Source organism: Epinephelus fuscoguttatus, linkage group LG15, assembly GCF_011397635.1.
Source record: "Epinephelus fuscoguttatus linkage group LG15, E.fuscoguttatus.final_Chr_v1".
NCBI lineage: Eukaryota > Metazoa > Chordata > Actinopteri > Perciformes > Serranidae > Epinephelus > Epinephelus fuscoguttatus.
Window position 1 is genome coordinate 19,413,453 of NC_064766.1, and position 18,976 is coordinate 19,432,428.

An 18,976-nucleotide genomic window follows, 5' to 3' on the forward strand; every position below is an offset into this window, starting at 1 on the left:
TTTCTGTTTGTTTTCAAGCAATTTGAAGCAAATAATAAGTGTAAAATCTTTTTTTGCATTAGCAGTAAAATTAAACTGACAATGACAAAACATATGAGTCACTTTTGATAGAAATTTGTCTGTAGACAGTGCTCTTGCCTTGATGTATGCATGCACACAATCAAAGACCCAAGAGTATTCCATACAGTAACAATGACCTGAGAGCCCCCCCTTGTGCCACAAGAAAACACTGTCAGATTACATAAGAAATATCATATGCATTGTGAAACCATAATGATTACACAGCACAGTCCATTCTTTATACCACCAAAAAATGCTAAGTTTTGTTCATTTTTTAATGTGTAGTTATGTAGAACTTTTAAAATTCAAGGTTTTGTTGAACTATGAGTAATCATGTCTCTGATATTGTTTTGCACTCTCATGGGCATAATGTGTAAAAATAGATACTTGAATATATTCTAACGTGTTTCTTTTAAAAAGAATATCCAAGTCCTAGTAATAGTAGTTTTTTAACATTTTCAGAACATTTCAACTACAATGCAATACGATTGATTAACGTGATGATTTTCGTCACTACAACTGTGATATGAAATTTCCATTCTGTTTAATCCCCAGTATGGGGAGACATTAAGTGGTGTAAAATGATATGAGGAGAGCATAGTGACAGTCTTAATAAGTCATGTTGTTTAACAACACTACTGTTTCTTGATAGTAATCAATCAACCATTTCTGGCATTGCATTTCTGGCAATCGGTTCTTGACAAGGTTAAGCATTTGCTCGCAAAGACAAAAAAAAAAAAAAAAAAAACAAAGTCAGCATTCTGAGAGCTTCCTTGTCTTGAACGTTACACAATACTTTCACCAGTATACTGGATGTGTCAGTACAATCCTCTCTAAGAAATGTCTTCAGCTGTAAGACGTCTCTGAAGAATACCGACATGAAGATAACTTTTACAGCCTTTGTGCTCCTCATCCAAACATCACAATGTCTGGCTTTAGACGGTACAGTATTTTGACTGAGATTGTCTAGCTGTGCCCTCTACTCTTAATGTGAGACTGTTGTGTTGTTTATTTTGTGTCAATGTGCATGTTGTCAGTGTGCGTCACCTGTGTTAAATAAATTGTGTATTTGCTATGATTAAATATCAAGGTTACTGCAGTTTTACTTTTTGTATTTATGTTTTGCAGACATGGGATAGTTGAATAGCTGCTTATTTATGTTTATTCTGTAAATACCAGTCAGAATCATTGTCTAAAAATATGAAATTTAAACAGACAAATTACACACAACTGAAACAACTCCAGTTATAGACTGAGCAGTCTATCCGTCAAAAACAGTTTTTCAAAGGATTTTCCAATTTCTTTTGCAATTAACATTCTAAAGAGTGTAATTCCTTCTGTGCAGATTCACCATTTCAACTGACCAACAAGGACACTGGTTTTTGTTTGATTAAAACAAATAACCAATGCAGTGACATACGCTGGACAACTGGTGAACGACTTCTGGTTCAACAAAGGAAGAAATGCCTGGGAGTCCAAGGGAAAAGTGTGGGGAGTGAAGTAAGCCTCTATGATTGTGACGAAAACAGCGACCTCCAAAAGTGGGAATGCAAGAACGGAACAGTGCTCGCCCTTAAAGACCAGAAGCTCTACATTGAGCTCACTGCAGATAACACAGCAGTTCTCTCCAAAACAGTAGGACCCAATAACCACCTCACAATTACAGGGACATCCAATGGTGCATGTGCAAGAACATATAGAGGTACAGTATAAAACAGTGTTGTTTTGAAGGACTTGTACTGGTAACACCAAATCATAACCATTATCACATCATTTCAAATACAAGACTAAAATGATGAAGATAACAGTTTTAGAGAATGTAATACAAATTACACACTGGTAAATAGCTATGCCATATAGTCATAATTGTTTTAGAAAACTTTTTTTTTTAAAATTAATATAAATATAAAACACAAAAATTCTCAGGATTCTATCCTGCATTTAAAATAGTTGTTTTGAAAATTTTGTTATGTGCTGTCATTATGAGGTAAATCACAGCAAGAACAGATTTTCTGAAACACATCTTTGCTTTGTTCTCATCACCTCCTAGAACTTTATACTATTCGTGGAAATGCAGCTGGACTGCCGTGCATGTTTCCCTTCTACTACAAAGACCAGTGGTTCTCAGACTGCACGACACTTGACACTCCAGGAAACCATCTTTGGTGTGCTATTGAAACCAAATATCACAATGAAATCTGGGGTTACTGTCCAGTTACCTGTGAGTACATATGAGCATTTGAAATTTATAGTGGAAATGTATACTGATTGAAAATACGTGAGTCATGAAAGCTTTCAGAAGCCAGTGTTGCCTACATAACTACTCATATATATACTGTATAGATTTTTAATTACATATATACATACATTATATATATATACACACACATTATATATATATATACATATATATATATATATATATATATATATATATATACAGTACAGGCCAAAAGTTTGGACACACCTTCTCATTCAATGCGTTTTCTTTATTTTCATGACTATTTACATTGTAGATTCTCACTGAAGGCATCAAAACTATGAATGAACACATGTGGAGTTATGTACTTAACAAAAAAAGGTGAAATAACTGAAAACATGTTTTATATTCTAGTTTCTTCAAAATAGCCACCCTTTGCTCTGATTACTGCTTTGCACACTATTGGCATTCTCTCCATGAGCTTCAAGAGGTAGTCACCTGAAATGGTTTTCCAACAGTCTTGAAGGAGTTCCCAGAGGTGTTTAGCACTTGTTGGCCCCTTTGCCTTCACTCTGCGGTCCAGCTCACCCCAAACCATCTCGATTGGGTTCAGGTCCAGTGACTGTGGAGGCCAGGTCATCTGCCGCAGCACTCCATCACTCTCCTTCTTGGTCAAATAGGCCTTACACAGCCTGGAGGTGTGTTTGGGGTCATTGTCCTGTTGAAAAATAAATGATCGTCCAACTAAACGCAAACCGGATGGGATGGCATGTCGCTGCAGGATGCTGTGGTAGCCATGCTGGTTCAGTGTGCCTTCAATTTTGAATAAATCCCCAACAGTGTCACCAGCAAAACACCCCACACCATCACATCTCCTCCTCCATGCTTCACAGTGGGAACCAGGCATGTGGAATCCATCCGTTCACCTTTTCTGCGTCTCACAAAGACACGGCGGTTGGAACCAAAGATCTCAAATTTGGACTCATCAGACCAAAGCACAGATTTCCATTGGTCTAATGTCCATTCCTTGTGTTTCTTGGCCCAAACAAATCTCTTCTGCTTGTTGCCTCTCCTTAGCAGTGGTTTCCTAGCAGCTGTTTGACCATGAAGGCCTGATTCGCGCAGTCTCCTCTTAACAGTTGTTCTGGAGATGGGTCTGCTGCTAGAACTCTGTGTGGCATTCATCTGGTCTCTGATCTGAGCTGCTGTTAACTTGCGATTTCTGAGGCTGGTGACTCGGATGAACTTATCCTCAGAAGCAGAGGTGACTCTTGGTCTTCCTTTCCTGGGTCGGTCCTCATGTGTGCCAGTTTCGTTGTAGCGCTTGATGGTTTTTGCGACTCCACTTGGGGACACATTTAAAGTTTTTGCAATTTTCTGGACTGACTCACCTTCATTTCTTAAAGTAATGATGGCCACTCGTTTTTCTTTAGTTAGCTGATTGGTTCTTGCCATAATATGAATTTTAACAGTTGTCCAATAGGGCTGTCGGCTGTGTATTAACCTGACTTCTGCACAACACAACTGATGGTCCCAACCCCATTGATAAAGCAAGAAATTCCACTAATTAACCCTGATAAGACACACCTGTGAAGTGGAAACCATTTCAGGTGACTACCTCTTGAAGCTCATGGAGAGAATGCCAAGAGTGTGCAAAGCAGTAATCAGAGCAAAGGGTGGCTATTTTGAAGAAACTAGAATATAAAACATGTTTTCAGTTATTTCACCTTTTTTGTTAAGTACATAACTCCACATGTGTTCATTCATAGTTTTGATGCCTTCAGTGAGAATCTACAATGTAAATAGTCATGAAAATAAAGAAAACGCATTGAATGAGAAGGTGTGTCCAAACTTTTGGCCTGTACTGTATATATATATATATATATATATATATATATAGATGTATATCTATATCTATATCTATATATATATATATATATATATATATATATATATATATATACATATTTATATTTATATATACTACCGGTCAAAAGTTTTAGAACACCCCAATTTTTCCAGTTTTTTATTGAAATTCAAGCCGTTCAAGTCCAATGAATAGCTTGAAATGGTACAAAGGTAAGTAGTGAACTGCTAGAGGTTAAAAAAAGGGTAAGGTTACCCAAAACTGAAAAATAATATACATTTCAGAATTATACAAAAAGGCCTTTTTCAGGGAACAAGAAATGGGTTAACAACTTAAAGCTGTTCTGCAGCAGTGGAGGTTGATCAAGCCTTGAAAGTTGGTGCTACCAATTCCTACAGGTGTTCCAACTTTTCTTGATTACTTACAACCCCCTCTGTCTGCATAAAAGCAGTGCTGGAACACACTGTGGTACCATACCCTTGTGAGCATCATTTGAACAGTATTGTACTGCAGAAAGTAGTGTGTTACCATAAAAATGGCAAGAAAAAGGCAATTAACAGTGGAAGAGAGACAGACCATCATAACACTTAAAAATGTAGGGCTTTCCTACAGAGAAATTGCAAAGAAAGTCAAGGTGTCAGTGAGTACAGTTTCCTTCACCATCAAAAGGCACTCAGAAACTGGGAGAAACTCTGACAGGAAGAGGTCTGGCAGACCCAAAGCCACAACAGAATCAGAAGACAAGTTTCTGAGAGTCAACAGCTTGCGTGATAGGCAGCTCACAGGACAACAGAACAGAACTGTGAAGAGAAGACCTTGAGTTGCAGGTTTGAACGGTCGAGTTGCAGCAAGTAAGCCATTGCTAAGACATCAGAATAAGAAGAAGAGGCTTGCCTGGGCCATGAAACACCACCAATGGACTACTGAAGACTGGAAGAAGGTGTTATGGACTGATGAATCAAAGTTTGAAATCTTCGGTTCATCACGCAGTGTTTTTATGCACGCCCGTCGAGTAGGCGAAAGGATGGTTCCTCAGTGTGTGACATCAACTGTCAAACATGGAGGAGGAAGCGTGATGGTCTGGGGCTGTTTTTCTGGATCCAGGGTCGGTGACTTGTACAGAGTGAGAGGCACCCTGAACCAAAACGGCTACCACAGCATTCTGCGGCACCATGCAGTACCCTCTGGTATGCGCCTAGTTGGTCAGGGGTTCATCCTACAGCAAGATAATGACCCAAAACATACGTCCAAGCTATGCCAGAACTACCTCAGGAAAAAAGAACAAGATGGTAAGCTTGAAAACATGGAGTGGCCAGCACAGTCTCCAGACTTAAACCCCATCGAGCTGGTTTGGGATGAACTGGACAGAAGAGTGAAAGCAAAGCAACCTACAAGTGCCACACATTTATGGGAACTTCTGCAACAGAGTTGGGAAGAACTTTCTGCAGAATATTTGATTTCCATTGTAGAAAGAATGCCACGAGTGTGTTCAGCTGTTATATCTGCCAAAGGTGGCTACTTTGATGAGTCAAAAGTTTAGAATACATTTTGGTTTATAAATTGATTCCATGATTTCTTTTTTGACCTCAATTGTTTATTTGTTCTATGCTTTCATTTCAGAGTACAATGAGACATTAAACAGCATAATTTTCAATAAAAAACTGGAAAAATTCGGGTGTTCTAAAACTTTTGACCGGTAGTGTATATACACACACACACACACACACACAAACATTAGGGTTGGGAACGATTAACTGATACGACCAGAAATCCGGTTTGACAAGCGAGAGATATGGCTGCGTCGGTAGCAGCCTCCTCAATCGATTCGAATCAGCCATGAATCCTCAGATGAATCGATAGTAGAGTCATGGATCGGGTATCGTGAGACTAGCAATCGGTTGACTGGCTTTAACAGTTTGCATCTCTAAAACAACGCGAGAGCCGGCGGCATGCTCCGTAGCAGGCATTACTGACAACGATAATGGATGTAAACATCAGCGCCAACTTGACCGGTGGAGCTGAGGAACAGAAGCTAATGCTGGTTGGATAAACCAGGGAGCAGCCAAGCCGCAGCAGAAACTAAAGGTGAATCCTGCCGGTTGTGGGTTGAATGGGGGTCACAGACACAGACAGAAATACGTATTCCTGTCAAATACGGCGGCCATAGTGCTCCGGGGCGCAAGATAACAGCTTACCAGCGACCGAGAAGCCTGGTTCCAGGTCCAAGAAGTGACTGCCCAAAAATACCTGAACAGCCGAGCCGTGGCAGCACACAGGTATGTGACGTGTCAGAGGAGAAGCGAGCCGTTCACATTTCCACAAACCTCACCGTACTTTAGGGACTGTTCTTTACTTGTCAGAGGAGGATGGCTGGTTGATTTTTATTTTATTTATTTATTTCATTTTGATCCCCCCTATGTAAATCACTTATTGATGCTGTTTTTGAAGTACGAATAAGTCAGTAAGTAATTTATTCCATTGAAATATCATTGATGTATTATAGAAAAGTGATTTATCTTTTTATAAATGACAAACAGAGTGTAGCAAACACAGAGGAACAGTCTGACATGCTGTCAGTGATAAGCTGCTAGTCATCACAGTCCATGATATCAACTAATAACAGGAGATGTCAGATTCTGCCCCTACACTGCATGTTATTATTTTATTCTGCTTTATGTTTATACTGTACAGCGTTATGATAAACTTTATTCCAGACTCAAGTCCATATAAGATACATACAAAAACACAGACAATGTGTGATTTTGTTGTTGTTTGTCTTTTTATTTTATTTTTGCCAGTGCCATACAGCAACAATGCTTGGGGATGTGGTCTTTTACAAATCTGAAAATACTGTAAGAATGTCACTTTTATAGAATTGGCTTCTTTATTTTATAATATATGATTAATGTCTACATCAACAAATGTTAACCATAGAATCGTATCAAATCGTATCGAATCGTTCTGTATTAAAAATATATCATTTTTGAATTGTATTGTAACCCGTGTATCTAGATACGTATCGAATCGTCTATCACAGAGAGATTCCCAACCCTAATATACATATATATACATATATATATCTGACCAATATTCATTCTAAATAGATTGATCCGTGGTCTCTACAAAAAAAGATAAGAAGAGCCAATCAGATGACGCAAAACATATAACAATTTCTCGATGCGCCACCGCCAGGTCTGACAAACTGCAGCTCAAAATGAACATTTACTGTTACATTCATGGTTTATTGCTACCATGACGTCAAGTTCCCCTGCCTTTCCTGAATACTGACACATTCTCCCTCTACCCGCTCAACTGAACACTTCTGTAGAGGCTTTGACACAAAAGCAGGCAGGCACCAAATGGTTAAACTTATGGCTAAGACCCCTTGAGGGTCTTAAAACTCGCCAAATCTAGCAGGAAAGTGGTTACACTATCAGTGAGTGCAATTAAATTTGAAAACACGTAATTCGATTTAGGTCCTACCAAGTCAACCCCTAGCATATAATGAAGATAAAAATATACAACTTAATGTTGCAGATACAATTTTATACTTCATAGCAAACATAACATAACCACGTTTTGTATATGCATTAATAGCAAAAGATGGCTGGACTAAACACCCAACAACAGGAGCGTATTACCAGCTCAACACACAAGCAGCTCTGACTTGGCCCCAGGCTGACGCCAGCTGCAAACAGCAGGGTGCGTCCCTGCTCAGTATCACCGATCCTCACGAGCAGGCTTACATCACAGGTAAGGTGACGCTAACTATACTGAATGTATTGATAAAGGGACTGGTATTTAGGCAAATACAATAATTACGTACTATTTGTTTTTTCATTAATGGATGTGATATATAACAGCACCCATAATTGAAATGGTGATTTAATATGTTTTAAAATGCATTGCTTGCATTGATATATCTGTATGTTTGCATGGATGTTGTTGTGTTGTCAAAATATTTAGGACCTTTTTACAACTTTTGGCATAGGGAAAGACTTACAATTTTGTCACTGTTGTTTTCCATGTCCCAACAGCCCTCCTAGGTCATGGGGGCAGTAAGCTTTGGACTGGGCTGATCATGGATACAGAACATAGCTGGAAATGGTCTAATGGGAAGCCTTACCGCTATCTGAAATGGGACTCGGGTGTGTTTGTCCTTTACTTTAATAATAATAAAATAATAACATATTAAAATGAATTGCAAATACACATATATGATTTAAACGGAATATAATCCAGTGTGGTGAAGACCCCTGAATACTAAACAAACTAAATTTACTATGAGAAAGAGAGAAAGACAGACAGACAGACAGAAAAAACAATATTTTCTTCCCCTTGGGCTCAAATCTGGCCCAGTCAAATATGTATGTTTTATTTGCTGTAGCTGTCAAGTGTATTCTACAAACAGCTGAGGTTTATGTTTGTTTGTTTTCTTGTTCTAGCCTTTGTTTTTTTGTCATTTAAAGATAAGGTGGTTATGAACTTTGCAAATATATGCCATGATATGATATGCCATGTTTTGTCTTATTTCTATTCTGCTGTATCACAATTCTCAGGTAAGCTTGGAGTCATGCTCAATTTATAGTGGGGTGACCTTGAGGTCATTTGACAGAAATTTTAATTGATTTGCACATACAATCTGTTCTTGACCTTAGTAACAATAGTGTGAAAGCTAGTAAGTGAACATGAGCCAAATGACTCTTTGCTTTCTTGGCAAGAGTAAAATAAAAAGATTGATACCACTCTCATAATTGTCTGTTACATATAAGGCTAAAAAAATGTGGGCTGTCTTCCAGTACCTCTACACCTCACAAATATATATCTTATTATATATATATATATCTTATTTATTATCTTATTTGTTGGATATATATGCAAAAACTGACATGTAACCATAATCTGTAGTTTTTCAGGGGGCTGTTAGTAAGACTATAAAATTGAGTGGACTGATATGATAACATGACAAACCATTATTTTGTTTTAGGACATCCACTTCCTACTACGGGACAAAACTGTGCTATTGTTGATGCTGATGTACAGTACTCCTGGCAAAGTTCACTTTGCAGCAAGAAACTCGGGTATATCTGCTACAGTGAAGCCACCAAGGTAGTGCCTCCACAAGGTAAAGAAAAAGATCTATTATGTTCTACTCATTCCCTCAGAACTGTAACAATACACTGTCTATCTTTAATTCAGTCCTTTAATTTCCTTGTTTGTTTGTTTTCCAAATCAGATGTTGAGGCAGGATTTTGTTCAAGCCCTTGGATTCCCTACAGTGGCCACTGCTTCTACCTCAATCGTACTCAGCAATCTTGGTCTGATGCTCAGAGAGAGTGTCTTAATGAAGGAGGGGACCTAGTCAGCATCCACAATGTGGAGGACCAAAGCTTTGTGATCTCTCAACTTGGATACAGTATGTGAGAAAAAATAAAAACACACACATTTATCTTTAAGGAACAAATCCTTAGAACAAAAAACACCCCTTAAATCGCTGAGGCCTTCCTTTCTCTCGGCTTTCATTTCCAGGCATTGTGATGTGCTGCACTGATTAACACCCTTAAAAGGAATTTACAGTCATTACAATGATTCATTGTCATGTGCTGCATTGAAGCTGATCTTGACACCTCTTTTTCATGATCATTTCAGTTACTATGATGGTCTAAATAAATACCCTACCCACTAAATGCCTGGTGTGTGCCTGGTGACAACAACACAACAACACCCTTGCACTTTCTCTCTGAAGATTATTATTACATATGTGGAATTACTTCTTTACAGTGATGTTAGTAGAGATGGGCTTTAATTCTGGCAAGGTGGTCTGTCTCTGCTGTAATACACTGTAGAAAACCCTAGATAGATTTTCCTTTGTTGATGAAATAGAATAATACTAGCAAGTTGCTCACCAGACAGCTGAAGTATGATTCAGTGATTGGTAAGAATGAATGAACCAGTCAAGAAGGACATACGAAAAACACATGAACATCATATGCAGATGGCTCCTATTTATTAGTATTAGTTTAATTGTGAATAATTCACTTTAAGTATAAGTTTCTTTGTCCGTGCCTGCAGCATCCACTGATGAGGTTTGGATTGGACTGAATGACAGAAAGACAGAGGGACTGTTTGAGTGGATTGACCACTCACCTGTCAGCTTCACTAGCTGGGAATTTGGAAAACCTGCTGTCTCCACTGATTTGAAGGACTGTGTTCTCATCAGGGGAGAGGTAAGGAGCATGTGTGGAAATGGAGATTAATTCTAGCATCACTCCACTGGTTGCCTGTTGTGTTTTGAATGCATTTTAAAATCTTACCAGTGAACTACAAGTCCATCCATGGTCTTAATCCAGACTATATAAAACAAATGTTAACCCCTTACAGAACAGCCAGGTTTGAACACCTGATCAAACCTTTTAGCTGTCCTACCAGCCAGACTGAAAACCAGTGGTGACCATGCATTTTTGGTTATGGCCTCTCAGCTTTGGAACAGACTTCCCCTCATTGTGTGACTGGCAGACTCCACTGCGGCTTCTAAGTGCCTCCATAAAACTCACTTTCACAAGATGCCCTACAATTAAATGAGTTATCTTTACTTCATTGTCATCACATTTTTAAATTGCATTTGTGTTACTATCATCTTTTTATATGCACTTCAAAATATTTTTTGACCATAAAGTATTTTGTAGTTTGTAGTAGTAATGATGTAATGATGTAGTCACATATTCAATGTTTTTGATTCACATTATTCGCAACGCTGGAGCAACACCAGTCCACTTGTTGTGCTAACCTTAGCATATGTTGCTGACAGCATACACTAAACATTTACCGGCAGAGCTTGATTATGGTTCTGCATTAATGCATCAACTACATACTGCCCCTGCCATCCCAATGTAACACAAGGACAGCATCCAATTTAGGCAGTCCGATTTCATGGAGGGGAGGAGGGGTCACGAGAAATATCACTGGTAGTATCGGATTCAGATTCTGATAAGGAGGAGGGATTTTTTTAAGTAAAGAGGGAGAAAGAGACTGTGTGTGCATGCATGTGTGCACGCGTGCATGTGTGCGTGCGTGCGTGCGTGCATGCGTGCTTGTGTGTGTGTGAGAGACGTGTGTAAAATAATCTATCTACTAGTCAATACCCATTGAGTGCACAGTTGCCCACGCACAGTTTCACATGGTGTGTGTTTGGAATACAGGTCATAGGAAATTGCAGATTAAATAGTCAAATGAACCCATTAAGAAGAGCAATGTAATCAGAGTTTTTGTGAATTTGATAGTACGATTGCTTTATTGAAAGTACAGTAGTACCATTGCCAATAGTGGGACAGTTAGTGGGCTGAAACTGTACATTAGTAGTTGAGGTAAAAACATTGGGCCACAGGGGGAGCCACAGCGATCGGTCACATTTTAGCCATTTTTAAGCATTTTTCTGTTGTTATAGCGCCACCCAGTTGCCAATTAGAGTTACATTTTTCCAGTCACCTTGAGGCGTCCTGTTCTACATATCTACCAAGTTTAGTAAAAATCGATATGGCAGTTCGGCCTAGGTAAGAAATGAGCTCTCTAGCGCCCCCATTTTGTTTGATGGGGTCAATAATGGAGGGGTCCCCTCAGATTATGTGTGGTCATATGCCTACAAAGTTGCATGGTGATCGCTGAAACCCTTGAGATGTTATACACCTTTATGTGATGAGCTCGATTTTAAGTGTTCTTTTTCAAAAAATTCAAAATGGTGGAAAATCTATATAAACGGAAGTTATGGGTTGTTGAGGTAAATTTGTTCCTCATGAGGAGAGGCATCTCTGTGCAAAGTTTCATGTCTCTAGGACATACGGGGCATGACATATGCCCATTCAAAGTTTGCAATTTCAATCGGTTGCTATAGCGCCCCCCTTTGGCCAATTGATGTAATATTGCTTCATTCGCATCCTCCCATGACCCTCTACCACTGTGCCAAATTTCACATGGATTGACCAAGTCAGTGAGGAGAAAAACGTGGAACAGAGACACAAACAGAGTTTTCGTAATTATATAGTAAGATAGTCTATATAAATAATATCTTTTAATGGTCATTTACAAAGTGTCAAGTGAGTAATCACGGCGTACAGGCAAGCTATAACTTTGGTAACAATAATAGTGTGACAGAGACAAACTCAGTGCTTCAGTAGCCTACATTAACCACATCAGGCTCAGGTCGGGTTAGGCCGTAAAAAACAGAATGCATGTCAAGTTCGGGTCAGGTTTGGTTACTGCTCTCTTGGGAAGGAAACATGACGCCCCAGCTGCACTCTACTCTTAAGTACAATATCAAATTTGTACTGTCTTAAAGGCGCAGTATGTAAGAATGTGGCCAAAACGGTTAATGCACTCAAATTCAAAATACTGCCGCGAGTCTTGTCCACCCCCTCTCCCCTATAGATTCGAGGTTGCTGGACAGCGGCACGCTGGAGACTGATTTGTTTGCACACGGGCAGCTACCGTGGCAGGGCTGCGTCGCCGCGTCCTTGATCTACGGTTTTCCAGCGGACCGTTCAAGCATGTCTGGCATGCTGTGTATACTGGGACACTGCTAATGCTGCTTGCCGTGCTGCTGTAGCTCAGTTGTAACTGTAACTGATGCTGAGACTCTACTAACTGTGTGACTGGTAGACGGTGGTGGGTGGCACAAGTTAAGTCAAGTAAAATTTATTTGTATAGCACATTTCATATGACAAGCATAGCTCAATGTGCTTAAAACAAACACAACATACATATAAAAACAAACACATAACAGCAAGGAGATTACACAGTACAAGAGCATGTAAAAACCTGATAACAACAAAAACACAAAACAATGGTAATGTTATAGCTGATTAAAACCACACACACACATCTAGTTAAAAGCTTGTGAAAAGAGATGTGTTTTTAACCTGCGTTTAAAAGTGGAAATTGATGTAATGAACCTGAGGTGTTGTGGTAAAGAATTCCAAAGAACTGGACCATAGTGACTGAAAGCACCATGAGCTGATCTAGAGTGTATTCTTGGGATAGTGAGAAGGCTTCTACTTCCAGATCACAGGAGTCTGTCTGGTGTGTACTCAGCCAGCATGTCCTTGATATAAGGTGGAGCTACGCCATTTATAGCTTTAAAAACAATAAGCAAAATCTTAAAATCAATTCTTTGCTTCACAGGAAGCCAGTGAAGAGAAATTAAGATGGGAGTGATGTGCTCATATTTTTTGGTCCTGGTTATTACTCTAGCTGCAGCATTCTGAACAAGTTGGAGCCTGTTAAGTGCCTGTTTTGTTATTCCTGCTAAAAGTGCATTACAATAATCCAGCCTGCTTGAGATAAAAACATGCACCAACTTTTCAGTGTCTGAGAGGGATATAAATGATCTAACTTTAGTTATGTTTCTAAGATGACAGAATGCAGTTTTGGATATGGAGGAACAGGCCAAAACACAAATTCAAAACATAAACATGATTTGCGGACCGTAAAATGTTTTTTTAAATGCGAATATTCTGGCTGTACTATTGTTGTCGGTGAGATCAGTATGTTATATGAACATTATTCCTTAGTCTCTGTGACATATTAGGAGGATTTTGCGACTATTTGCTTTATATTTCTTACATATAGCTCCTTTAAGACTTAGGTGTTTATGTTTGACATGTGATTTACCAGTGCCTTGACTGTAGTGCCTTCCAGAACATCTAGTTTCCACATAAATAAATATTTAACTTTACATTGTTGCAGAATGGGAACTGGGCTGATCATGTTTGTGAGGAGAAACATGGCTACATTTGTATGAAGACGAGTGCCTCAAAACCCACTGGAGATGGAGTGGAGCAGGACGTCGGCTGCAAAACTGTACGTTAAGTGTACTTGTTTTTTTGTTTTTGTTTTTTTTTTAAAATCTATTTCAAGATAGGCTCTCTCTATACATAAAAATAATGTCTTGTTTATAAAATAATTCCAGAACATTAAGCTGAATGTAGTGCCTAAACCTCCAGGCCTTTCAGCCTTTTTAAGATCAGTTTTGATTGTCTTCAGAGGCAAAAAAAAAAAACCTGACAAATTCAAAGTACTCAACTTGCCCAGTTCAACAAAGCAGGGTTGGCAAGTCAGCTAGTTTACTAAGTGGAGCTTCAAGCAGTTTCAGTAAGAGATATTTTTCTCACCGAGACCAAAACAAACAGCTAATATGCCATTTAATATTAAATTTACAAGTGGGAAGAAACACAGGATTACATAAATGCTCCTCCTTACTATGGTATAAGAATAATATGTCGAGGGGCTTTCTCTTTTTCAATGTGTTGTAGAGTTGTGGCCAAGAAAGATTGAGAAAAAAAAACCAAAACAATTAATTAATGGAGCATTTAATAAAATAAAATGTTTAACTTGACTTACTACTGCAGGCCAAGTTTAATAAATCTTTTGAATAATGATTTGACTGTAGTGATTGTAGCATCTTTGAAATTTTGCTGATATAGCACAGGTTTGAAAAGTCATTAAAATATCTTTCTTTTTTGTTTCCCTTAAATTAAGGGCTGGAGAAGACATGGCTCGTACTGTTACTTTGTAGCGACACAGACCAAAACTTTTGATGAGGCCAAAGATGACTGCAAAAGCTCAGATTCTTACTTAGCTGATGTTTCAAATGGGTAAGACCATTTCTTTTTATTCAGAATGTTCTGAGCAATACTGCATTTCAAAGTTCAACTTATTGGGATTTAAAAACAAAGTTTAACAGGGTGTCTACAGGTATAACAGGTATTATTAATTCTTGTGGTGACTACAAGTCATTTAAGGGGATACTTTGCTGTTCTCAGCTTTGTGTCATAACTATGTCGGTAGTATGTATAAATGGATGGTGCCATCACCCAGGATTCCCTGCTCATTTGCTGGCAAAAAATCAGCTGGAGGACGCAAATTGTTCTTCCTCATTTTTGAATGAAAACTTGAAAGTCATCATGTTAACATTAGGCAGTGCTGTTTAAAAATAAACCAAAATTATGTTACTGAATTAACTATTTCCTGCCCAATATATTTTCAGAAACATATTTTAGTGCAGTGTTTGGCTGTAATACCACAGTGTGAACAGGAAGATGGTAGAACCAGGCAGAGGTGATTAAATATGAAAAAAGATTCTGTTCCTGTGTAGCTGTTTTCAGCAAAACATTTTAGCTTACTCTTTAACTGTAAAATAAAATTGTTTGTTTTTTTTTTTCACTGGTTGGCTGCCATATCCTTTTCTGATGTAACTCACATTACATCACCAACTTGGACAGGAATTTATTTGTCCGGTATGGCCATATTCTGGTAGTTGTAGGTTTTCTACCACTTGAGCAAAAGTGTAAAGTGTGTCACCTTTTCTCTGTTCATACAGCATTTAAATATATTTTCATCTTTCTACTTAACAGACAGCCGAGACCATCTTTCCAGCAGTGAAATACTTCTTTAAGACCCATCCAATCTGAATTTAAGACAATTTATAATTTCTTACAACATTAATTCATAAATGTGTATTTGAGACTTTTTACGACCTTTTCAGGACCTGCAGCCACCCTGTTTAAAACACAAAAAAATCTAAAAGGTTTTGTTACAATACAATATTTAGTGACACCAGAAATCCTGTGATCCTAATTGTGTGAATACCACCAGGGTTGATAATGCCTTCCTGGTCAGTTTGGTGGGGATGAGACCAGAGAAATACTTCTGGCTAGGCCTCTCAAACCAGAAAACCATCAATCAATTTGTGTGGACCAACACAGACTCAGTGAGGTTTACTCACTGGAATGCTGAAATGCCAGGTATGGAGATGTTTCAAACTCCATGTGTAAGATGTGATAAAAAAAGTGGCTTAACAATTGACATTTTACCTTCTCCCTCAACAATGCAAGGTCAGCAACAGGGCTGTGTTGCCATGATATCTGGAGTTTTTGCTGGTCTCTGGGATGTGCTGCCCTGCACCAATAAGGAGAAATACATCTGCAAACACCTGGCAGAGGGGGCAGTTTTAACCCCTGCACCACCTGCTTTTGTCCCAACCCAGTGTGCAGACAGCTGGACTCATATTGAATCAACAAACAATTGCTATAAGGTACAGTCACATTAAAAAAAAATCCTTATCTATGGGTTATATGGAACGTGGGTTATAATTTTTAGTTTGTGCAAGACAAATTTACAGTAATCTTTTTTCAACTATCTGAACCTGACTTGAATGACTGCTTTTCTTCTCTGTGTGAGCTTGAAAAATGTAAAAACTTCTCCAATTGGCACACATACAAAGAGTGTAAAGACAATACAACAATGTTTGCTAGTTGCTAAGTTACACTACAAAACCATGGTGAACCTTTTTGTCTTCTGGTCAAGATATTTATGGGGTCAGAACGGAGGACCTGGTATGAGGCCAGAGATTACTGCAAGGCCATCGGAGGAGACCTGCTCAGCATCCACAGTCTTTATCAGCAGAGAGCACTACGAAAGAAGTACAGTATGAACTTGCAAAGTACAAAATTAAGAAAATACATAACTGGTTGAACCAAAAGATGAACGCTGGCTACTGTCCAGCAAAGCACTGGATAGGGGTGGGTAACATTTGAATTTTCTACCAATTCTGGCTCTACTTATTGATTCCGGTGCTTAATAATATTTGGTTTCAATTCAATTTTGAAAATGTTTTTAAAATATTAACACAATTCTTGCCAATTTACTTTTAAAGTTCCTGTAAATTGATTTCAGAGTTTGATTCCATCATACTCTGTTCATTCTTTATTCATTTACTGTACTGACAGGGTTCTCTGCCTGGGCCCCCCAAGAATCTAGGACCACCACTGTGTCTGTCTCACAGTCCTAGGAATGTGAGAAGAGAATGTAGCCTTAAGACATGCAGGCAGGACAGTTTCTTGACAGATGAAATGGCAGTATTTCCTAAAACAACATAGAGTTGTAACACAGAGGAGCAATCATTCTGTCTTGGCAAAAACAAGGCTGGGTCGAGAATGATGACTGGTGTTACAATAGTATAGCTAAGCTCTGTGCACAGTGTGTGCTGTGGTGAATGTGTGATTGAACAAGTGAAAGAAAGAGAGGGGAAAAAAAGAAACCACAGCACCGTGCTGACAGCAAATAGGTGCTGGCCATCAGAGAAGAGAACCTGTGGGCCCATAGCGCACGGCCTTACCCACACCTCTAACTCTTATTGATCTTCCCATAGCAAAACAAAATGTACTGCTTTGGAAAACGCAAAGTCATGCATGGGTCCAGTTTTGCAAACCAGCACTCACCCACAACCGTAAAGCACAGTACCACAACTAACCCCTTACCCATAAATATTACCAAGTTAAATTCGCACTTGCCCTGACCTGACCCTGACCCAGAGCACCAGAAACTGATACCTGCCATTTTGTATTTGGTTCTAATTTGAAAATGAGTTTTGGTTCCCAAACCAAGCACTGCAACAATGCTTTTACAGATGACTCATGTTTGTTCTTTCAAAATTTTTCAAACAGGTTTTATACTTGATCAATACAATGATGATGATGATCAATACAATAATCTTATTTTATCATCACTGTCCATAATAGCTATGGCACAATCTGGATTGGACTTAGTGCCCCTGACCCAGTCATCGGTTATGTATGGAGTGATGGATCCCCGGTGAGTTTTCTACTTTAATAGTTGAGTCAATCATCTTTATTTTAGGAAATTTAATAAAATAGACAATAAAATAATGAATCACAGCATGTTTTGTTTGTTTTGTTTACAGTTGCAGTTCACACACTGGGATGATGGAGAGCCAGACAATAAAAACAATTTGGAATCTTGCGTCGCATTCAGAATTGATAAGCGGACTACGCATGGGTCTTGGATGGATTTACACTGTGAGACCTACAAAGATTGGGCGTGCCAGATAGGTATAGGTAAGATGAGGAACTAAAACCCTTTCTTTCTATTTTGTCTGATTACCGAGGTTTCAAAGAAGAGCATGTCACTCCTTTGTAACCTTTGATGAAGGTTAACTGAGCAAAGTTGATGTCCCAATAGTGTCTTCCTTAATTTTCTGATGAAGACGCTGTTGGAAGCTGAAAAAATTTTAAACTCTGTGCTGCCGACTATCACTCCAGTGCTCTGAGTATTATATTCTTATGTTTTTGTCTTTACAGGAGTAATTCCAAAACAACCTCCAGGCCGTGTCACTCCTGGTAAGTGAGCTACTATCTAAGAAAATGCAAGAAAACTTTGTACATTTTAAAAGCTGACTGAGTCAATCTGGTGTACTTTGAGAGCAAAGTTAAGAGGCATTATGAAAGTATGGCGAGACAGATTACACTGCAACGGGCCGCCACAATCCAGGTCATTAACAGCTGCTGCTGTTACTTTGCTGTGATCCTCCTTCAATATTTAGTCTCACTTGCTACACATCCTTACATTTGACCGACAGACTTCATACACCAAGAACAAGTGCCTACAGCCATGCTAGCAACTTTGTGAGGCCATACTTAAGCTAAATGCTGAAATTAGAATGATGTCCATAATAACAATGCTAACATGTTGATATTAAGAAGATATGTTTACTGTAAAGCTATGATCGGGCCCTAAAAAATCAGGCCCAACTCTACATGAACCCACACAGTTTCTGTCCAAGCCCAACCCATGGCAGCAGTTTTGGGCCCTAACCCAATTAAAAACACCACTTTCTAAAGTAAAAGAAAAACATTTTTTAATGTTAAAACATTTATTAGAAGCTAAGGGCTAACATGCTCCCTCACACCACTTCTCATTCTTTTCCTTATTTCAATAGTCTGTTTTCTCATGCATGACGGGTTCGGCAGCCCCTTGCTGCATCTAGTAAATACAGTGAT

The 18,976-nt window shown here is 38.8% G+C and overlaps 1 protein-coding gene across 1 annotated transcript in view; it reads left to right on the forward strand.

Annotated features, from left to right (window-relative positions):
- Nucleotides 1-867: 867 nt before the first annotated feature.
- Nucleotides 868-18,976, forward strand: part of LOC125902243 (macrophage mannose receptor 1-like) — a 42,175-nt gene continuing 24,066 nt past the window's right edge. The window contains exons 1-16 of the mRNA XM_049598447.1: nt 868-1,002; nt 1,406-1,762; nt 2,111-2,281; nt 7,725-7,880; nt 8,165-8,275; nt 9,115-9,252; nt 9,364-9,543; nt 10,200-10,354; nt 13,866-13,979; nt 14,658-14,773; nt 15,774-15,922; nt 16,013-16,212; nt 16,485-16,600; nt 17,699-17,771; nt 17,881-18,034; nt 18,278-18,316. Coding sequence (XP_049454404.1) covers nt 939-1,002; nt 1,406-1,762; nt 2,111-2,281; nt 7,725-7,880; nt 8,165-8,275; nt 9,115-9,252; nt 9,364-9,543; nt 10,200-10,354; nt 13,866-13,979; nt 14,658-14,773; nt 15,774-15,922; nt 16,013-16,212; nt 16,485-16,600; nt 17,699-17,771; nt 17,881-18,034; nt 18,278-18,316 — 2,293 coding nt within the window. The 5' untranslated portion in view covers nt 868-938. The remainder of the gene's footprint in view (nt 1,003-1,405; nt 1,763-2,110; nt 2,282-7,724; nt 7,881-8,164; nt 8,276-9,114; nt 9,253-9,363; nt 9,544-10,199; nt 10,355-13,865; nt 13,980-14,657; nt 14,774-15,773; nt 15,923-16,012; nt 16,213-16,484; nt 16,601-17,698; nt 17,772-17,880; nt 18,035-18,277; nt 18,317-18,976) is intronic.